Source organism: Theropithecus gelada, chromosome 13 (assembly GCF_003255815.1).
Source record: "Theropithecus gelada isolate Dixy chromosome 13, Tgel_1.0, whole genome shotgun sequence".
NCBI lineage: Eukaryota > Metazoa > Chordata > Mammalia > Primates > Cercopithecidae > Theropithecus > Theropithecus gelada.
In genome coordinates, this window is record NC_037681.1 from 35,538,600 (window position 1) to 35,562,791 (window position 24,192).

The 24,192-nt window shown below is 37.2% G+C and overlaps 1 protein-coding gene across 2 annotated transcripts in view; it reads right to left on the reverse strand.

Moving 5' to 3' along the window:
• NBAS (neuroblastoma amplified sequence) overlaps positions 1 to 24,192 on the reverse strand; it is a 375,829-nt gene that overhangs the window by 19,945 nt on the left and 331,692 nt on the right. For both annotated transcript variants that reach the window (XR_003115238.1, XM_025353552.1), the window contains one exon: positions 3,367 to 3,506. Coding sequence is in view for 1 of the 2 variants with exons in the window: in XM_025353552.1 (XP_025209337.1) it covers positions 3,367 to 3,506 (140 nt within the window). In the remaining variant the exon portion in view is untranslated. The remainder of the gene's footprint in view (positions 1 to 3,366; positions 3,507 to 24,192) is intronic.

Consider the following 24,192-nt stretch of genomic DNA (forward strand, 5'->3'; position numbering starts at 1 on the left):
ATGGAGAAAAATACAAGGCATTGGAAATGACTAAAGCTATCATAATTGTGAGAAATTTTAAAACAAGTGAAATGCTTATGGTAAATTACAATCAGAATCTAGATGACGTGCTGCTTCAAGTCAACCTTGTAGAAAAGACAACACCTTAAGGAGAAAAAGCAGCTTCCTGTGGTATCACCAAGCAGCCCAGCAACACAGGGGTAGTAAGTGGCATTGAAACAGCACAGGCTTTGTGAAGCCAGACAGACTCGGGCTCAGATTCTGGCTACTTGGATCCTCAGAGAAGTTATTCAGTACTTTTGCCTAGTTGTATGGTTCTGGGGAAGCCACACCCTTCTGGGTCTCAGTTTTTTCATTGTGTAAAGCTATTTAATGTCTTTTTTCCTTGAAGAGTTGCTTTAATGAATGATCTATGTAGTTATGAAGAATCAGTGTTAATAGCAAGCACACATTACTATTTACTACATAAATACTGCCTCTTGCTGATATTATTATTATTATCATTGTTATTGTAATGGGGTCAGGGCAGGACTAAGTTACAATCAGGGTACTGCATAGCAGAGGTCAGCTGGGGAGCATAGGTTGAGGAAGCCACAGGCAAGTAGTATGAAGATCACACTTTGGGCTTCATATTGTTTCCCGGTATTGGAAACATAAAAGCACACACAAGTTTGCCTTTTCTTTCCCTTGTCTTTACTGACACTACCCTGTGTTTCATAGAAACATCACAATTTACATTTCCATTGACAAGTTAATGGTAAATTCATTTCATGGCCCCAGGAGCAGTGTACTGATTTTACTTACATTAAGAAAAAATTACTATTTATGAAGAGTCTGTTGGTTCATTAGCACAGCACTACATTCTAGACATTGAACAACCAGGGATAGTCTTGCCCTTGAAAGAATTTTATTCCTCAGGCCCTGAAAAGAATTTCAAGTGCAACAGTAACAAGGGGACCAGCCCTTGGCAAAGCCTTTGTGTCTCAGCTCAAACTGACAACCTGTGAGAACAAAGAACGCTGCTTACTTCAAGGTACACACAGTTCTGTGAGAGTGTCTGGTGTGCTGAGGAGTCTTCCTACACTCAAGGACTTCCCCTCTTTTCTCCTCTTGCAAAGTCTGAACTCAGCTCTCCTGGGTTCTTCTCTACAGTTTTTCTCATTGTAGGAGAAATGCTGCTTGCCCAGCATGGTGAACCAATGGGCAACAAGGCTTTGGTAACAAATTATCAAGATATGTTTTTCACCAGCCAGCAGTGATACACTGGATGAAAACAATGAATCCTCCTTAAGTACAAACCTAGTATTTTTTCATGCATTTTCCTACAAGGAACTAAAGCTAAAAAACCAAAGTTGGCACTAGTAAATTACAGTCATGTGGATCCAACGAATTTCTTAAGTTGTAACCTTTTTGTGTTGATGGGCAACATGCCATCATTGTCACGCTATCCTCCCTTTCTTCCACCCCCACTCCTTTTTTGGTGATTTATTTATTCAATTGGATTGTCTAAAAGAAAAAAAATATTCAAAAGTACTTCTGAGAACCTGTTTGTAAAGCATCCCATCACACATTCTCCAGAATATTTGACTTATGCCCTTGTTATCTCTTAGGCAGAGGAGACATGAATGATAGGAGGGGAAGGGGTGAGCAGACTGGGAAATGCTTTGTTCTGATTCTAATGATTTAATAAAGCAGTTTTATAAAACTCAGGTTAGCAATTTACAAATTCCATTTCATATGTGGCTACAAAAGAATATAACTTTAAAAGTTAAGACTTTTGGTTTACAAACGCACTAAATGTTTTAAATGCAATAAATGTTTTAAGTCAAGCTGATTTTGATTCTTGTGAATAAATGAATGACTTTAAATGGTCAGTGTTCTAAAAGTAAAAGAAACTGTAAACTAAAGTTAATCTCCTAGAGGCGTCATATTTTGAATTGGGAAATGAGGGTATGACGAACTCTACAATTCGATTCTAATAATTCATTTCCTTACAAAAGTATGGCATTAGTGGCAATCTCATCAGTGGGTTCCACACCTGTGTCACATAAGTCTCACCCAGGAGTTTGTTCAGAACAGATTCCCAGGTCCCAGTACGGAGAGCTGGACTCCGCAAGTTGAGCACAGGACCCAGGACCCTGCTCTGAACAAGCACCCCGAGCTCTGAAGGCACACACACGAAGACCACTGGTGGCTAACACAAGTGCACTGTGAACTAACGGTGTTATGATGTGAGAGCCTGCACTGTGGATTTCAAACAGTGAAGGTAAGAACCTGTTCTTAAAAACAAGTCAGCATGTCATCGCTGCCACAAAGGTAAGAGATCTAAGAAACATTTCTTTTTTTGCTGAAAATACTTGGTTAAAAAAATACCACAAAATGAAAGCACCATTGTCCTTGGTTTGCTTTGGAAATTCCAAACAGTCTCGTGGAACCTTTTCCAGATATTTGCTGGCAGTCCTAACTGCTCACAGGTTATAGGACTTCATTTTGAGAAAAGCATCCTTCTTTAACCTCAGACATGTGGAGATGTTCACTGGCCTGGGGGAGAGTATGTCAGCTGAGCGTGGGGAGAGCAAGATCAGTCCTGGGCCAAACAGGCGCTTGTGGCAAGGGCATTGGTGCTCATACCATTTTGCCAATGAGAAGCCACAGCTCATGAGAGCCAGCCCATGCACTCAGAGGAAATCTGGTCACTTCTTCCAAAGGAAAGGGGTACGTTCCGTGGCTAATACCACAAGGACTGAATAAGTACTCCACGCAGGTATGGGTGGCAGCTGCAACTCAGCGTGACAGAGGAAACAACATGGGCTGTGAAGGTAGCCAGCAGTTGGTTAGAATTCTGTCTCCTCCACTTATTAGCCATGTGAAGCCTGAAGTTGTTTAACTTCTGAGCCTCAATTTCCTTCATGTATAAAATCAGATAACATCACCTTCCCTTGTAGGTGTGTTGTGTGAGTGACTGATAATATATGTAAATTGCACATAACATTGTGTTCTCAATAAGTAGGAATTATTCATTTATTCCTTTTGGATTCTCAAGTTGGCACTGTAAGCTGTGTTAAGACAGTCAAGAAATTTCCTGGCGAAAATACTGAAACTACATTGTTTTTGTTGACCTCATAAATCAGATATTATCAAGCACTGTCTGCTACTTTTGAATAAAATATTAGGGTTTAGGGGCAAGGAGAAACGGAAAGACACTGTGATATTTCAAAAACAATTTTAAATTCCTCTAAAGGCAAATACTGACTACGCACACACATATAATTATTATTTCATTGATTCTTTTGAAGGTGCAACATTTTTAGGGCTAAAGTCCAAACAAAAGAACTCTAATTAGGCTAATTTGATGTTAATACTTACACATATTCACTTTTCATAGGTGGCCAAGCTTGCAAAAGTAAAAGCAAGTGCTGAAATTCAGCCTCATGGTGACTAGATTCCAGGAGTTCCATGAATAGACGGTAGCGGTTCTCTTCATTCTCAATGTCAGCTATGTCCACCTGGAAGAAGAAATACACACTTAAAGCTGGTGGCAAAGGCTACTGAATTGGTTTACAGAAGAATTCTACTTTATTTTAATTAAACTTTTTTTGGAAAATTTTTTACAATGTGTTAAGATTCAACAACATCAGAAAAACAACCATCTCAAAAGCTCTAAGCCTTACTCAATTTCAGATAATTATGTTAAAAATTGTTTAGTACTACAATCAGAGGAAGGTTCTAATTAACTTTAACAAAATAAATTCAAACAAGCAGACTTCCACAGAACTGGCTTGTTGGCATTTAACATACGTTAAGAGACTGAATTGCTTTATTTGAAATTGCAGTATTTCACCATCCTCAACATTAAGTGAATTTTTTAAAGTTTAAGTTATCCCAAATGAAATCCTAATTTTCATTAGAAATAAAATCCTAATTTTCATGTTGTCTAGAAAATGTCTCTAATTTGAAATGAAAGATTTTACTAAAGTATATCTGTCATAGAACTTTTTTGCTATAAATCAAAATAGAATAAAATATCCTTTATTGATACCTCCATTTCTAATGCAAAAGTAGTCTCTGCCAAATACAAAACACCCATTTTTCCTTTCATTGAATAACTAAATGGTTTTTCTTTTACACTGAGGCAGTCCTAAAACAAATCACATCTCCAATGTCTCTGTGGTTGAAAATGTACGCTATTTTAGGTTAAAAAACAGTTTTAGGCATAAAAATAAGCCAAAGTCTGGTTCTCTCATTTTCTAGCCTCAGCATAGATTCTTTATATTTAGGTACACAGACATTCATGATGATGAGTTCATAATGATTTGGGTACACAGACATTCAGATGATGATACATTGAAAGGATAATGAGAAGGAATGGTTACCTGTATATATGCTAAATTGTCTGCACTAATGCATATTTCCAAAACATTTACTTTAATGGTCATTCTGGCTCTGATCCCAAGAAGCCATCGGAAAAAGTCACGCCATGAATTCTGCATTTTACAAAAGTTGCTATGTACTATGAAATTATCTCTAATTGCTATGGGAAGCCTTGTTCACACAGTGACCCATCAGATCCTTCAAAACCTGCCTTAAAAGCCCATGTCATTTTTCTATGGAAGAATAGCCCACAGCCATTTTGTAGTTTTTTTGAAACAATTTCATAATACCGTCAGTCAGTTTACCCTTACAGCAGTTTTGTGTGGAGGACAGCACAGGTATTAGCAATCTCACTTTACAGATTGAGGAACCAGGCCAACTATGGTGGCATGACTAGCAGGTGACAGAGCCCAAATATAACTATAATCAGATCAGGATGTTCTGAAGCGAGAGGATTCAATAAGCTAGATAAGCTTTTGATAATAGGGTTGGACCTCGAGTTGGGAGTTTGGCAATGCTGCCTTGCCTATTTATAAAGAAACTTAAAAAACCAAAAACAAAAACCCAAGACATCCATCCATCTGCAACTCTCCAACCTCACCACCTTCAACCTGTCTCCGGCCTCAGGGTCTCTTTGAGGTTCCTTGCATACATAAAATCATGCACACTCCCATCTCAGGCACTCTGATCTGTTTCCTCTGCCAGATACCCTCTTCTGCCAGATATCTGAGTGACTCACTCCCTCCTTTCAAGTTTCTCAAATGTCACCTGTCAGTCAAGGCCTTGTTTAACTGCCTTACCTACAGGAGCATTGCTGCATACCTGTCCATCTCCTTCACACTGTTTCATTTTCCTTCTTAGCACTCACAACTATGTGACATGCTATATATTTACTTATTGCCTTTCTTCTTCCATAAGAAATGTCAGCTCCTTGAAAGAAGTTGTTTTTTTTTGTTGTTGTTCACTGGTCTATCCCAACTCCTTAAATAATACTTGCTATAGAGTATATGCACAGTAAGTATTTATTGAGTGAATTAACTAGTGAATGGACATACGTATGAATGAATGAGTGAAGGAAGACAATTTGTCACTTATAAAATAATTTAGTATAAATTACATTAAATACAAATGGAGTTGCCGTAAATTTGTGGCTGGTTTCATTATTAGGATTAATGTAAGATTTAAAAAGAAAATGATATTGTCAAAAGAAAAATCACTATTAAATTAAAAAACAGGACAAAAGATGGCACGTTTGTTAACATTACATCTATATAAATGATACTTTGTGACTGTTAAGTGATTTCACTAAAGTCCCTCTGTTTGGGCATCCTATCTGAAGAACGGGTTCCAAAAATGTTGAAATCTCAGAAGTTTTGATAGCCTTTTCTTCCTGCAGGATAATCTCAGTGTCTACATGAGAGTTTATTTGCAGGAAAGGTTTGTGCTTAAGAAGTATTTAAAATCCATTGTATGAAATGTTTCCAATGTTCCTAGCAGTGTCAGTATTCCAACTACTATAATTAAGTGCAGTATAATTAATAACAAGTAGTTTCTCCTTTTTATGAAATACACACTTTATATGGTTTATTTTCTGTATGTGATGCACTGTATGAAAAGGAAGAGATTAACAATAAAAGAATCATGTTTTCAATATCGTCTAAATTTATTCCTTTTCAGAAACTGTAATCTACATTTTGAGGAAATAAACTGTATCATAAGGGAAGAAAAGAGACAGAAACTATGAGTTAAACCTTTATATTTGTTTTTATAATAGTGTGCAAATAATAGTTTCCATGTTTAAAATGCATTTGATAAATTTTTTTTGTATAGCACCTTTCTCACATGTACATGGTCTTTTTAAGAGCATGTCTTTGTCAGAAAATGTTTTCTTCTAATGTCCATTAATCATTTCAATTTTTAGCAACTTACTTTTCAGAGCCTTAACCCCCATATTTTAACTAAAAATGTGAAAAATACGGTAACTTACATAATTATCCATTTTGTGCGTACATGCTTGCATACTCCATCATATCAAAAAGCGTTTCAAGTCAAGCTACTCAGCTCTTAAGAAAGCAATTTTAAATTTGCTACCACTGTAGCTGCAAGTTTTACCTTCTATGAGAGAAGAAAATTGGCCTAAAAATGGACTTCAGCACGTATTTTAAAAACATGATAAAGAATATACTTGGTTTGATAATTGTTATATACCTTAAAATATAACAAGTGCTAATCTAAGATTGTGCCCACATATTAAAATATTTAAAAAATGAATGTTAATATTATCTTCTTTATTACGTACTCTAAGACTTTTGGAAATAAATTCTGGTGAATTTTGAATTTTTGAGAAGAAAATGGGCCTAAAAATAGACTTGCGCATATATTTTTAAAAACATAGTAAAGAATATACTTGGTTGGATAATCATGATATACTTTGATATCTAACAAGTGCGAATCTAAGATTTGTGTCCACAAATTCAAAAATTCAAAATGAATTTTTGTGTAAAGAAAAATAAAAGGTAAACATATGTAAAGGGCTCCCAGTTTGAACAACATGGCTTATCCATTTCTCTCTGCTCCTCTGCAAAGCACAACTATAAACTGTAGGAGTCATAAAAGAGACAGTGAAGGGAAAATTCTGAGGAGTGGTTAAAAGAAAGTACACTAGCCTGGAGTTGCAAGCCTGAAGAACATGGTATTCGGATGTCTTCTGTCTCCCCAGCCAAAACAAACAAATGAATAAATAAATAAAAAGTAAGAAGCCTACCCAGACCTAGTATTTCGCAATTCTGGAGGTAGAAACAGAATAGAGCTCAAGTAGGCTCACTTGCACTTAGAATCCCAGAAGAAAAGGAGAAAGAGGGTGAAGCTAAAAGATATTGTAAGACATATCTAAAAACTTCCAAAATTCGGTAGAAGACACAAACCTACAGATTCAAGAAGCTAAATTATTCCCAAACAGGACAAACACAAAGAAATTCATGTCAAGTTACACCATAATTTGAAACTTGAAAAGTAGGTAGAAAAGGAAAAATTTTGAAAGCAGATAGAACAACATTACTTGTAGGAGGATACTCATGTGAATAATAATGGATTTATTATCTAAAACCATGGAGGCCAGAAGGAAGTGTCCCATTTTTTTCAAATGTTGAAAGAAAAGAACTGTTAACTACAAATTCTTTATCTGGCAAAGCTATTCTTCAGGAAAAAAAGAAAATGAAAACACTCTCAGACAAACACAGATTAAAAGAACCTGCCACACTAATAGCCCTCATCTTAAATACTGGCTAAAGAAAGTTCTTCAAACAGAAAACGATGAAAGAAGGAACTATTAAGTATCAGAAGGAAGACCAAAAAGGGCAAAAATATGGGTAAATACAATAGACTATTCTTTTCCATATACATGTTCTAAATCATACTTGATGATCAGAACAAAAACTGTACACCATGTGATATTCAAGACGATAATATTTAAAAGTGGGGAAGGTAAAGGGACTGACCCAAATATGGAGGTGAGATTTCCATATTACATGCCCAGGATAGGATATCCACTCCTACCACTCTTGTTCAGCACCATACTGAACAATCTAGCCACTACAATAATGCAAGAAAAAGAAATAACAGACACATAAATTAGAAAGAAAAAAATAAAACTCTATCTGCAGATTAATTGTCTATATAGAAAATTCCAAGAAATCACACACAATAAAACAAACCCTAAAACTAAGAAACGAGTCAGGAATGTCACAGGATAGAAGATCAACATACAAAAATCAATCACATTGTTATATACTAACAATAAATATGTGAAAACCAAAAATAAACATGTATTAATTATAATAGCTCCAAAGAAAATAAATGATTTACATGTATTCAATCTGCTATGGTTTGAATGTCCCTTCCAAAATTCGTGTTGAAATTTAATTGCCACTGTGATAGGATTAAGAGGTGAGATATTTAAGAGGTGATTAGGTCACGAGAGTGATGCTCTGAATGAATTAAGGCTCAGCTAGGACCTGCGTTAGTTTTACTGGGAATGGGTTCCTGATAAAAAGGAAGAGTTCCACCCTGCCCTCTCTTGCTGGGTAAACAAAGTCATTCACAAAAGGTTACATACATACTGTCTGATTCCATTTATGTAAAATTTTTGATATGACATTTTAGAAATGAAGGAAAGATTAATGGTTGTCAGGGGTTAGGAATGGGGTGGATGTGATTAAAAAAGGGATCCTTGGGCTGTTGGAACTACTCAGTATCTTTGTTAGAGTGGGCAGCTAGGCAGACATGAGCAGAGTAGGAGAGAAAACAGACCCTGCTCCCTTGACACCAGGAACGTTAGGTGACCACTGGGTGATGGTCAAGTGGTTGTTAAACTGTCTCTCTAAAATAATAATTGGTTGCAGTAGAGATGAGGGAAAGGCAGTCTCCCAAAAGAAAACTCCTGAAGCTGGTGATCCCTAGCTTCCTGATTGGATCTCAGGAGTTGAGTGAGTGGGCTCCAGCATGCACACTAAGAGGCAAAATGGTGGAGTTTAACTGGTATATGAACATCCTCTAGGAACACTACACTGGTAAGAAAAGAATGGCTCAAGTGAGGATGCGTACAATTCTAGTAAACACACTGTGCACACAGCCCCTTCTAAGGGCTGGCATGCCATGGAGCATGTGGACAGCTCATGCCAAGGAAAAATCAAAGGAGGGGAGACACAAAACCCCAGAAGCACGCCAACGTGTAAATCTCCAAGTCAAAGGTCAAACAGGGCACTTGAATCTCTCAAGTTGCCTGCTTGGCCTTCTTCCAAGTGTACTTTACTTCCTTTCATTCTTGCTCTAAAACTTGTTAATAAGCTCTCATGCTCAAAAATTTGCCTCAGGCTCTCTCTGCTGTATGCCCTTTGGATGAGTTCTTTACTTCAAGAAAGCAAGAACCGAGTTGCTGCAAAGCCACATGGATTTGCTAACATCTTGACTATGGTGCTGGATATATGAACCTATACAGGTATAAAACTGTATAGCACTAAATACACACAAGCACACACAAATGAGTACAAGTAAAACTCGAAAATTCTGAATAGAACCAGCAAATTGTATCGATGTCAATATCCTGGCTGGATATTATGCTGTAGTTTTGTAAAATGTTACCATTAGGGGAAACTAGGCAAAGTGCACAAGAAATCTCTCTGTATTATTTCTTACAACTGGATATGAGTCTATAATTATCTCAATAAAAACCTAAAATTTGAAAAGGAAGATGAAAATGAATGCAATCAGAACAAACTTCACAGAGGAAAATGCTTATACAAACAAAATGCAGAAAACAAACTAAATCATGATGTAAAAATAAAGATGAATAAGGAGGATACAATTTGAGGGGAAAAAACCCTGTGCATGATGTGACATAATTTGTATAAAGCATGCAGCAGAAAAATGGCTACATATATATTTAATAAAATGTTTACATTTGGATGACAGATCTGTTGGTGATGATCACTTCCGTCTGCCTTTTGGTACTTTTCTTGGTTTAACATGCATTGTTTTCATAATTGGAGGTTTCTGTTTGTTTGTTTAAAGAAAGAAACATACACAAGAACTGCAGGAAATTGGCATGTCTGTTCAACAGATGAGTCTGTATTTGGTGACTTATCCTTCCTTTATTAAACCATAAAATTGCTTTATAAATGATCAGTTATGGCAAAAACAAAACAAAGATACAACACCAAACAAAATGAAATAAAAAATAGGGCTTTTCCAAATCTACTAACCGCTAAGGATACATTCCCTGGCCTCAACTTAAAAGATAAAAATGAGAAAGCTTGCTGATATCTTAGGAGTGAGTGGAAAGCAAATTAAGTTTGAATTGTTGTCAACAGTGTTATAAACGGGTCTCAATGCTGTATATAAGAGCCCTCACAATTTAATGGCTATTAGGTAGGACCGTACAGAGGCTTCCTCAGTAACAAAGTGAAGTATAAACATGTATTTTGCATAGCAAAAGTCATACAATCCTAGTTTTTCATTCCAACCCTCATCTGCTCACTACCCCTTGCCACTTATCTAATACCTATGTAACCTGGTGCAAACAGCCTAGCCTAGGTCTGAGTGTCTTTATCTGTAAGATGTGCCGATAACATCTACTTCACAGGGTTATATTCATTCAATTCCACAAATACTAACTGAGAATCTACTTTTTGTACCAGAGATACAGTGATCGGAAAGATGACCATTCAGTTTGTGAGAATTCAGCAAGACAAAGCCTGAGAAATTAGATAGAGAGATGATCCTCAACTGATGATAAGGTTATGTCTTCCAGTCCTACGAGGAATTCTCTGTCTCATGCCACACACCACGGAAAGGGAAATTCTAGCCCTCTCTTGTTACTCTCACCTTCAGTTCTAAACATCTTGCCCTACTCTATTCCTTGTAGTGGTACTTCCTCCCATTACTATGTTCCTAACCTGTAACTTGTCCATCTGCCTATGTTGGCCTACTCTGTTATTAAGGACTTAATGTGTTCCTCTGACTACAACCATTTGAATTACCCCTATCTCAAACATCCTTCTCAATTCAACTCAGCTTCTGGAATCAAAAAGTCAAATGCTCTCCATGTTCCCTTTTAGTTTTGCTGAACTGCAAACTGTTTTGCATATGATTATGCAAATGCAGATATGATTCAAAGGGAGGGTCCTTTTCCATGAGAAGTAGATTATGGACATTGGCAGTTTGCGCAAATCAGTTGTCTTCATATATTGTGAGACATATAAAATTGAACATACACAAAGCAGACATTTTTATTCTCTTCAATTAGATGGTCATATAAAACCCATAGGAAGAAAGTGTTACTTAGTTGCTCTGCAAGCATAGTTAACTTGGATATTTAAGAAAAGGCCTTAGCTTTACAGTAAATATTTGGCAAATGAATGCTCATTTATAGATTTAGTTTCACACAAATATTTAAGGTATGCATATATATTTTATGATCTCCACTTGAATATATGAGTACCTGACTCAGGTGGTAGTTAGAAGGCTTTTATTGTAACACATTCAATTTGATAAAGGTCTTAAGAGACATATAGTTTATAGTGCTATAAGAAGAGAGAAGTTAACCTGAGATCAGGAAGGTGACAAGGCGGCACACGAGAAAGGATCTGAGGGAAGAGTAACATTTGGACATGTAGAGGTAAGGGAAAAAAGAGAAGATTGGGTAGAGACGAGGGGAGTCAACAGAGGGATGCTGAGTAGTAGTTTGTGGCTCATGAAGGTGAACTGTGGTTGAAGTGGTAAATGAAGTGTGTTGGGGCCAGAACATGAGGACAACTACACGCTTGGGAACACTGTATGATCCAAACGTTGAAAATATTGACGCCAGTTCCTCTGAGTTTTAGCTACAATTAAATCCTAGTGGTCAGCAGGGAATATGGAGCAAAACAAATGATCAATATACATTTCTTACAAAATAGTACAATACAAATGATAATGTTATCTACTTATTTTCTCAAAGATAACTTTGGCTGAGGCCGGGCGCGGTGGCTCAAGCCTGTAATCCCAGCACTTTGGGAGGCCGAGGCGGGTGGATCATGAGGTCAGGAGATCGAGACCATCCTGGCTAACATGGTGAAACCCCGTCTCTACTAAAAATACAAAAAACTAGCCAGGCGTGGTGGCGGGCGCCTGTAGTCCCAGCTACTCGGAGGCTGAGGCAGGAGAATTGCTTGAACCAGGGAGTCAGAGGTTGCAGTGAGCCGAGATCGCGCCACTGCACTCCAGCCTGGGTGACACAGCGCGAGACTCCGTCTCAAAAAAAAAAAAAAAAAAAAAAAAAAGATATCTTTGGCTGAATGTATGTGCGTACTATAGCTAATATTGTTCATTAAGAGTTAGAAAAGTTAACCTTAAGTTGAAGAAACAACTATGTCATAAATCTAACAAATTATCTGAAAAAAATTAGAGCAGGAAGTATTGCCCTAACATCACAGATCACAAAAGATGAAACAAATGGGTCTCAGAGGCTTTACTGAAGTTGTGAGAACATGTGATTAGTATGAATATTACGGAAATTTGAATTCTCCAAAATACTTGAAAATAAGGTACCTGGCTTACCATGGATGTGGACCTAGAAAAGAATCAAATTCTTTTTGCTAGAAAGTAGGATAGTACCTATAAACTATATATGTTCCCAGCATCTAAATACATTTCATAAAAGTATGAAGAGTACAGAGAACTCATGTAAGTCTCCAGATAGTCACAATGGGAAATTACTATAGAATACATTTTAATGTGAAAATTACAGGTAGTTATCAAATGCTTCAACATATCTCACTACAGGAATTATAAACGATAACAGGTAAATTTGATTAATACATGGCTTTCAAAAAGTGATGATAAAGTCAAAATAATACAGAAAAACGTTTATTTTGGAGACATTACTGACCTTTTTGAGGGTTGATTTTTCCTCTTCCATAGGAGAGAGATAACAAATACTTATATGATGATTGTGAATATTAAATAAGATAATGAGAATAAAGTAGCTGGAAAAGATTGGTGCATAGTAGGCACACAAGAAAGGATAGGTATTACTTATATTATCATCCACATAATGTACCAAATAGTAAAAACAGAAAGCTGGATTTTTTTTTTTGTTTTTCGAGACAGGGTCTCACTCTGTTACTCAAGCTGGAGTGCTGTGGCATGAATCAGGGCTCACTGTAGCCTAAACCTCCTGGGCTCAAGTGACCCTCCCGCCTCAGCCTCCGAAGTAGTTGAGACCACAGTCACATGCTACCATGCCCAGCTTATTTATTTATTTATTTATTTATTTATTTATTTATTTATTTATTTTTGAGACGGAATCTTGCTCTGTCGCCCAGGCTGGAGTGCACGTGGGGAGATCTCAGTTCACTGCAAGCTCTGCCTCACAGGTTCAAGCAATTCTCTGACACAGCCTCCCGAGTAGCTGGGATTACAAGCACTCACCACCACGCCCGGCTAATTTTTGTATTTTTAGTAGTGGTGGGATTTCACCATCTTGGCCAGGCTGGTCTTGAACTCCTGACCTCATGATCTATCTGCCTTGGCCCCCCAAAGTGCTGGGATTACAGGCATGAGCCACCGCGCCCAGCCTTTATGTTTTTATTGTAGAGATGGGGTCTCTTTATATAGATCAGGCTGGTCTTGAACTCCTGGGCTCAAGTAATCCTCCTGCCTTGGCCTCCCAGAGTTCTGGGATTATAAGCATGAGCCACTGTGCCTGGCCAAAAGCTGGTTATTTGCTGATTCCTTCTACTAAGAATTATGTCTACAGACTAGACAGGACAGGACAGGAAAACAGGGAAATATGTCTGTTTTAGGAAAATAAAACTGTAGGTTGATTTTCATCTCTTTTTAAACTCTCATTTACTTGTGCAATAAATATGGTATTTCAAATGACTCTTAAGCATGCCTTCCACAGATTAGTGAAAATAAACAAAATAAATTGCTATTTTTTTTATTATGTTTTCTTTTTCTTTGTCCTTTTCCCCAGTGAAGAAAAAAGTAACATATACCTCTTTTAACATCCCCACCCCTTCCACAGTGAGTGTCAAACAAAATCCTGGAGGTGAAAATGTCCAATAGTTTACACCTATAATAATTAGTGATTATTTTACACCTATAATAGTTTACGCCTATAATAGTGATTATTTCATATCGACACCACTGACAAAACATCCTAGGATTTTAAAGAACAAAATTCAAATGTGACTCAAACATAAGAATATTATTTTCCCTTTTGTCTCTGAAAGCACTGTTTCTCTCCTCATTGAATTAGGTGACTTTAGCCCTTGTTGTGTAGGTCAATTTGTCAAGCAGCTGCAGCCTTCTTATCAGACAGAGTCACTGTCCTTGAAAAAGTGAACTAAGTCACCTATTATCAGTAGAAGACAGTCTTAACCTCAAATTTCTCTATGGCTCCTGGAAGTGAACATAAATATCTTAAATTAAGGTACTTTTGAAATATGCATCTTCCTATAGGTATTGATAGTTGCTTATTTTATCTTTAGAAATTTACAAATATGATGTAGTTATTAACACACTTAAAAGTACTTTATAAATAGAAAAGATTTACAAACATGAGGATTATTCCTGGCAGTAGTGACAGTAACCACCATATTCTTTTTAAAAATGTTTTTTACTACTATTTTATTACTCTGGGTAACTCACAGAACAGTAACCACCGTACTCTTATCTTCCGTAAGAATTCGTAGGCTCTTAGCCTGCTCCTAAGAGACTCATATAATGACACTTGACTTGAAGTTGCAAAATAACTGTGCAGTACCTTTCATGAACACAATAAAGTCACACTGAGATGTTGTTGTATGCAGGGCTTCAAAAACAGAACAAACAAAAATCCTCAGCTTCACCAGACATACAGAAATATCAAAAGGTGACAGAGTTAACCAGACCTCTGCCTATTAAAGCCACTCCTTTGATAAGGTTTCAGGTGGCCAATACTGCCTGTTGTGTCTACCGGATTAAACTAATATCCCCGGAAGGGAATTTTGAGAAGACCAAAACCAGTCATAAGCTGTTGACTACCAACATTCCCCACCAATCCAAGCAATTCCTAGACCAGTGCCTGGCACACAGCAAGTACTTAATAAACAATATTATGACTGTTAGTTATTTTTATTAAATATAGTCTGAATTATTGCTATTAGATAGGAAAATATAAATATAATATATTCTATTTTTGTCAATTTCTGGATATTTATGGATTTTATTAAATAGAAAATATCAAAGTACGGAAAATAACTAAAGTTTAAACATTAAAAGTAAGGGTGCTATTTTCTGCTTATTCTCCCTTTTCTATAGAACTAAAAAACAGATGCAGATCTGGCAATAATGTTCTAAATACTTGACCTTGCACAGCTCATATAAGGCCAAATGTGATCATGGTATCTCCCCTGCCAGGTAAGGAGTAGGAAAATGAGTGCCTGTTTATAAACTGCTTAAGAATAAATGGTTTTCAATCGCCACAGAAAGTCTCTCCTAGGGCACTGCAAACACACCCTTGGGATGGGGAGAAATCCAATTAAAGAACAGGAATGCAGGCTCCCAAGGAGTTTCTGCACATCTGTGGGTATGGAAACATATCTAAACACATAGAGGCCAACAACTGCAATTCTGAACCACGCTTTACAGCACCCTACTTATTTTATTATACCTGTAAACATGGAAATTACACAATGAAACATGCCGTAATCACTCTCCATAAGTGCTGCTGTCACTTCAATATGTAATACATATTTTTACATAAATATATTTTATGAAACACTTAAAAACATATGATAAGGGGAAATATTTTGTGTTAAAATAAGAAGAGGAAAGATTTTGCCTTGTAAATTTTTTCTCTAGGACAAATAATCATATAGTACCATGTGACCCCCTATAAATACATGTGTGTCTGTTTATTTATTTATTTATTTATTTTGAAATGGAGTTTCGCTCTTGTTGCCCAGGCTGGAGTGCAGTAGCACGATCTCAGCTCACTGCAAGCTCTGCCTCCCGGGTTCAAGCGATCCTCCTGCCTCAGCCTCCCAAGTAGCTGGGATTACAGCCACCTGTTACCACGCTGGGCTAATTTTGCATTTTTAGTAGAGATGTGTTTCTCCATGTTAGTCAGGCTGCTCTCACACTCCCGACCTCAGGTGATCCGCTTGCCTCAGCCTCCCAAAGTACTGGGATTATAGGCGTGAGCCACTGCACCCAGCCATGTGTTTTCATTTTAAACAGCTGCTATTGAAGCTAAGGCCATCCTTTGGTTTGAGTTAAATTTGATGAAGTTTTAATCAAATAATTCACACAGCTGAAAATTTTTTCACTGTAGTGTATTATTCTGACTCAGATCTGAATATTGGCCCTGTCACTTAATAGCTGTGTAATCACATAAAAATACCTCTCTTAGCCTCAGTGCTTTCATATGTAAAAATAAGGTAATAATACCTAACTAGCAATATCAGATTACTTTGAGAATAATATAGTATAGCATAACATAAGACATAATATACAGACATACACATACAGCTTTATATGTATCTAAAACTGAGTTAACACTGAGCCTTTATGGTAGCTACTAGTATGGATAGTTCACAGTTATATATAATTCTGCCATATTTTAGCACTGAGGTATTACACAAATTTCTTAACCACTTTGAGCCTATTTCCTTATGTGATGAATGGAGTGATGAGATTGCCTATGTTACAGGGTTATTACAATGTTTAGATGAAATGATACACATATGAAGGCTAAAGTGAAGTCCATGGAAGGCCCTCAAAACATGCAGCACGTAGCATCTTCACAGTTTAAAGGAAAAGAGATTTCTGTTGTTACTTCTAGAGTTTTAATTTTGACTCTAAGTTTTATTCCAGTTAGAAATTATTCAGAGAGACTTTAGGGTAACAGAAGAAACTGGCAACCAGTGAATTATGTCTACCTATATATTCTCCAAATATAAAATAGAATGACAAGAACAAATAAAACTACACAAAACCCACACATTCAGCACAATTATAGACTAAGCATGTCCAAACTTCAAAATACCATAAGGAATATGGAAAAAAGCACTAAATCCCAGAGAATGATCTCACATTCCATGTTAATATTTCACATATTCAAAAAAAGAATACCTGAAACCTAACTGCACTAATAAGTGAATAAGATAATCATACTAAAGGTGGCGTGTCTGTGTGTGTGTGTGTGTGTGTGTGTGTGTGTGTGTGTGTGTGAGCGGGGAAGAGGAAGGAATTAAGTGACTTTGAAAAATATAAACCAGATAAGCCAGGTGCAGTGGCTCACGTCTATAACACATCTAGCACTTTGGGAGGTTGGGGCAGCAGGACTGCTTAAACTCAGGAGTTTGAGTCCAGCCTGGGTAACATAGTGAGACTCCATCTCTACAAAAACCAGACAATTAGCCAGGCATCGTAGCGCATGCCTGTGGTCCCAGTGACTTGGAAGGCTGAGGGAAGAGGATCCTTGAGTCAGGAGGATGGGGCTGCAGTGAGCCACAATTGGTCAACTGCACTCCAGCCTGGGCAACAGGGTGAGACACTTTCAAAAAAGAAAAAGAAAAAGAAAATAAAAGAATTATTAGTACTCTTACTTGAAGTCTAAAGATAAAAAGAGCTCTACAAAAATATTGTATTCTACCCAGTAATTTCAAAATTTATATGTACTCCAGGATTGAGCAAATATATAAATATATTATGGATAATGACACCCAAGTTTCTTATTGACAGAGAGAGGAGTTTACAAATAAGAAAAGGGAGAAGGTTAGAATAAACTCTGTGGGACGGGGTTGGCATTAGAAGTAGCAATATGAAATTACAGAATAAGATATAAATAGAATAAAACAATAAGTTAAAAAGCCGGGGAATGAAGTTAAGCTATAGAGTTTTTATTAATTTTCATTTTGCTTGTTTGTTTATGCAAATAATATTAACTTATTATAAGCTTAAAACAATGAGTTATAACACAGTATTTGTAAGACACACAGATAACCTCAAATCAAAAAACATACAACAGATACACAAAAATAAAATGCAAGAAATTAAATCATATCATAAGAGAAAATCACCTTCACTAAAAGGAAGACAGGAAAGAAGAAAAGAAGGAAGAGAAGACAGCAACAACAACAAAAGAGCAGGAGTAGGTCCTTACTTATCGATAATAACCTTGAATGGAAATGGACTAAATTCTCCAATCAAAAGACAGAGTGGTCGAATTAAAAAAACAAGACCCAATGATCTTTTGCCAGAAACATGCTTCACCGATAAAGACAACATACGCTCAGAATAAAGGGGAAAAAAAGAGATATTCCATGCCAATGGAAACCAGAAGAGCAGGAGTTGGATTGGCTCTGTGTCCCCACTCAAATTGCATCTCAAATTATAATCCCCACATTTTGGGGGAATGGCCTGGTGGGAGGTGACTGAGTCATGGGGGCGGACTTCCCCTTTGCTGTTTTTGTCATAGAGTTCTCACGAGATCTGGTTGTTTGATAAGTGTCTGGCACCTTCCACCCCCTCTCTCTCCTGCTGCCTTCTGAAGATCCTGCTTCTCCTTTACCTTCTGTCATGATTATAAGTTTCCGCCATGTGGAACTGTGAATCAATTAAACTTCTTTTCTTTGTAAATTACCCAGTCTCAGGAAGGTTTTTATAGTGGTGTGAAAAAGGACTAATATAGAAAATCAGTACTGAGATAGTGGGGCACTGATATAAAGATACCTGAAAATGTGGAAGCAACATTGGAACTGGGCTGGAACAGTTTGGGTTCAGAAGAAAACAGGAAGATGTGGGAAGTATGAAACTTCCTAGACACTTTAATGGTTTTGACCAAAATGCTGATAGTGATATGGACAATGAAATCCAGGCTGAGGTGGTCTCAGATGGAGATGAGGAAGTTATTGGGAACTGGAATAAAGGTCACTCTTGCTATGCTTTAGAGATGTGTGGAACTCTGAACTTGAAAAAGATAATTTAGGGAATCTGGCAGAAATTTATAAGCAGTAAGTGTCCAAGATGTGACCTCGTTTTTTCTAAAAGTATACACTCATATGCACAAAGACAGAGATGGAACGTACGTTTAAAAGGGAAACAGAGCATAAAAGTTTGGAAAATTTGCAGCCTAACCATGTGGTAGAAAAACAAAAACAGAAACAAAACAAAATGTTATCTGAGGAGAAATTCAAGTCAGCTGCAGAAACTTGCATAAGAGAAGTCAAATATTAATAGCCAAGACAATGGGCAAAATGTCTCCAGGGCATGTCAGAGATCTTCATGGGAGCCCCTCCAATCACAGGCCCAGAGGCCCTAGGAGGGAAAAATGGTTCCACGGGCCAGGCCCAGGGCCCCACTGCTCCTTGGACATGGTACCCTGCATTCCAGCCACTCAGCTCCAGCTGTGACTAAAAGGGGCCAGTGCAGAGCTCAGGCCATTGCTTCAGAGAGTGCAAGCCAAGCCTGAAGCCTTGGTGGCTTCTACATGATGCTGGGCCTGCAGGTGTACAGAAGACACAAGCTGAGTTTTGGGAGCCTTTACCTAGATTTCAGAGGATGTACGGAAATGCCTGGAGGTCCAGGCACAAGTGTGCTACAGGGGTACAGCCCTCATGGAGAAACTCTACTAGGGTGATGCAGAGGGGAAATGTGGGGTTGGAGCTCCCACACAGAGTCCCCACTGGGGTACTGCCTCTAGTGGAGCTTTGAGACGAGGGACACCATCCTCCAGACCCCAGAATGGTAGATTCGCCTACAGCTTGCACTGTGCACCTGAAAAAGTCACAGGCAATCAATGCCAGCCTGTGAAAGCAGTCATGGAGGCTGTACCCTGCAGAGCCACAGGAGCAGAGCTGCCCATGGCTTGGGAGCCCGCATCTTGCATGACTGAGCCCTGGGTATGAGACATGGAGTCAAAGAAGATTATTTTGGAGCTTTAAAATTTAATGACTGCCCTGTTGGGTTTCGAACTTGCATGGGGCCTGTAGCTCCTTTGTTTTGGTCAATTTCTCCCATTTGGAATGAGAGCATTTACCCAATGTCTGTACTCCCACTGTATCTTCAAAGTAACTAATTTGTTTTTGATTTTACAGGCTTGTAAGTGAAAAGGACTCGTCTTGTCTCAGTCTCATTGAGACTCTGAGCTTGTGCTTTTCAGTTAAGGCTGTAATGAGTTAAGACTTTGGGGGACTACTGGGAAGGCATATTGGTTTTGAAAAGTGAAAGACGTAAGAGATTTGGGAGGGGCTGGGATGGAATTACATGGTTTGGCTCTGTGTCCCCACCCAAATTGCAACTCAAATTGTAATCCTCATCTGTTGGAGGAGTGGCTTGGTGGGAGGTGATTGAATCATGGGGGTGAACTTCCCCGTTGCTGTTCTTGTGATAGAGTTCTCATGAGATCTGGTTGTTTGATAAGTGTCTGGTCCTTCCCTCCTTCTCTCTCCTGCCACCTTTTGAAGAAGGTGCTTGCTCTCCATTCGCTGTCATCATTGTAAGTTTCCTGGGGCCTCCCCAGCCATGCAGAACTGTGAGTTAATTAAACCTCTTTTCTTTATAAATTACCCCTCAGGTAGTTCTTTACAGCAGTGTGAAAATGGACTAATATAGTAACTAAGACAAAATTGATTTCAAGACAAAAACTATAAGAAGAAACAAAGAAGATCACTATATAATGATAAAGCAAGAGGATATAACAGTTGTAAATATATATGCACCCAATGCTGGAGCACCCAGATACATAAAGCAAATATTATTAGAGCTAAAGAAAGACATAGGCCTTGTATTAGTTCATGTTTGCTCTGCTGATAAAGACATACCCATGACTGAATAATTTATAATGAAAAAGAGGTTTAATGGACTCAGTTCCACATGGTTGGGAAGGCCTCACAATCATAGTGGAAGGTGAAAGGCATGTCTTACATGGCGGCAGGCAAGAAAGAAGGAAAAATTAAGTGGAAGGGGAAACACCTTATAAAAAGACCAGATCTTGTGAGATTTATTCACTACCATGAGAACAGTATGGGGGAAAGTGCCCCCATGATTCAATTATCTCCCACTGGGTCCGTCCCACAACAAGATGAGATTTGGTTGGGGACACAGCCAAACCATATCAGGCCCCAAAACAATAATAGCTGGAGACTTCAACACCCGACTTTCAGCATCAGACAGATTGCCCAGACAGAAAATCAACAAAGAAACATTGGACTTAATCTGTACTATAGATCGAATGGATTGAATAGATATTTATAGAATATTTACCCCAACAGCTGGAGAATATACTTCTTTTCCTCAGCACATAGATCATTCTCAAGGACAGAGTATATGATGGGTCACAAAACAAGTCTTAAAACATTTAAATAATGGAAATATTATCAAGCAGTAGCCCAATGAAGAAATGAAGAAGGAAACTGAAAAATTTCTTGAAACAAATGACAATGGAAACATAACATAACAAAACCTATAGGTCACTGTAAAAGCAGGACTAAGAAGGAAGTTTACAGCTATAAGTGGCTACATCAAAAAGGAAAAAAAAAAACTTCAAATAACCTAATAATGCATCTTAAGGAGCTAGAAAAGCAAGAACAAATCAAATCTATCTAAAATTAATAGGAAAAAAGATATAATAAAGATCAGAGCAGAAATAAATGAATTGGAAATGAAGAAAACAATATAAAAGATCACTAAAACAAATCATTGAGTTTTTTTTTTTTTTTTTAAAGATAAAACTAACAAATCTTTGGACAGATTAACTTGAAAACAAGTGAGAGAAAACCCAAATAAAACCAAAGATGAAAAAGGAGACATTTCAATCAATACTGCAGAAACTCAAAGGACCATTAGTGGCTACTATAAGCAACTATATGACAGTAAGTTGGAAAATCAAGAGGAAACGGATAAATTCCTAGATACATGCAACCTACCAAGAGTGAACCATGAAGAAATCTAAAACCTGAACAGATCAATAACAAGTAATGAGACAGAAGCCATAATAAGTCTCCCAGTAAAGAAAAACCTGGGACTGGATAGGATTGGTATTATAATTCTACCAAACATTTAAAGAAGAAGAATACCAATCCTATTCCAATATTCCAGAGGAGGAAATGCTTCCAAACTAGTTCCACAAGGCCACTATTACCCTGACACTAAACCCAGACAAAGACACATAAAAAAAGAAAACTACAGGCAAATATCATTGATAAATAAATACTGTTAAAATGTTCCTACTACTCAACTCCTCTCAAAAGGAATTCCTCTCAAAATATCAATGACATTTTTTAAATAAATAGAAAAAACAATCCTAAACTTTATATGAAGGTGCAAAGACCCAGAATAGCCAAAGCTCTGATGAGCAAAAATAACAAAACTGGAGGAGTCATATTACCTGAGTTTATATTATACTACGGAGCTATAGTAACCAAAATAGCAGGGTAGTAGCATTAAAAGAGACACAAACATCAGTGGAACAGAATAGAGAACCCAGAGATAAATCCAGGCATCTACAGTAAACCCATTTTTGACAATGGTGCCAAGAACATACACTGGGGAAAGGACAGCCTCTTCAATAAATGGTGCTAGGAAAACCGGATATCCAAATGCAAAAGAATAAAACTAGACCCCATCTCTCACCATATATAAAAATCAAATCAAAATGGATTAAAGACTTAACTCTAAGACCTCAAACTATGAAATTAGTAAAAGGAAACATTGAGGAAACTCTCCAGGACACTGGATGACTGGGCAAAGATTTCTTGAGTAAGCACAGGCAACCAAATCAAAAAATGGACAAATGGAATCACATCAAGTTAAAAGCTTCTGCACAGCAAAGGAAACAATCAACAAAGTGAAGAGACAATCCACAGAATGGGAAAAAATATTTGCAAACTACCCATCTGACCAGAATATATAAGGAGTTCAAACAACTAGAGAAAAAATTAATTATCTGGTTAAAAAATTGGCAAAAATCTGAATAGATATTTCTCAAAAGAAGACATATAAATGGCAAACGGGTACATAAAAGGGTGCTCAACAACACTGATTATCAAAGAAATGCAAATCAAAACTACAATGAGATATCATCACACCCCAGTTAAAATGGCTTATATCCAAAAGACAGGAAAAAACCAATGCGGACAAGAATATGGAGACAAAGGAACCCTCACGCACTATTGGTTGGAATATAAATTAGTACAAAAACTATGGAGAACAGTTTAGAAGTTCCTCACAAAACTAAACATAGAGCTACCATATGATCCAGCAATCTCTTTGTTGGGTATATACCCCAAAGAAAAGAAATCAGTATATCAAAGAGATAGCTGCACTCCCATGTCTACTGCAACACTGTTCACAACAGCCAAAATTTGGAAGCTACGTAAGTGTCCATTAACAGATGAATGGATAAAGAAAGTGTGGTACATATACACAATGGAGTACTACTCAGCTATAAAAGAATGAGATCCTAAGATTTGCAACAATCAGATGGAACTGCAGGTCATAAGCGAAATAAGCTAGGCACAGAAAGACAAACTTCACATGTTTTCACTTATTTGTGGGAGCTAAATATTAAAAGTATTGAACTCATGCAGATAGAGAATAGAAGCATGGTAATCAGAGGCTGAGGAGGTTGCAGGGGAAGTGGATGATTAATAGGTAAAAAAAAGAGTTACAAAGAATAAATAAGACTTACTATGTGCTAGCACAACAGGATGACTATAGTAAAAAATAACTTAATTGTACATGTAAAAATTACTTAAAGTATAACTTAGATTGTTTATAACTCAAAGGATAAATGCTTGAGGTGATACATGCCCCATTTATCTTGATGTGATTTTTATGCACTGCATGGCTGTATCAAGATATCTCATGTAACCCAAAAATATATATACCTACTATGTACCCACAAAAATTTTAAAAAAAAAGATAAAAAATAAAGACATGCAACGTGCAACCTATATTAAATGTGGACCAGAAAGAAGACACTAGTGGGACAATGAATAGTATTTGAATTATGTGTAAATTAGATGATAGTATTGAAAGAATGTAGCTTTGTTATCTGAGATATTAATATTTAATGAATCTGAGTAAAAAGTATACAGAATACTTTGCATAATTTATGCAACTTTTTTGTAAACCTCAAATTTCCAAATAAAAAGTTATCCCCAGTTATTCTATTTCCTCTACCAGTGCCCAACATTCACATACTTCCATTTTTCCTGACAATTTTTTTTCCTTTTCCTTCGACGTTTTTCTCACTTATCCATAGGAGGATTGAAGAGAAGATATTGTTGTGCA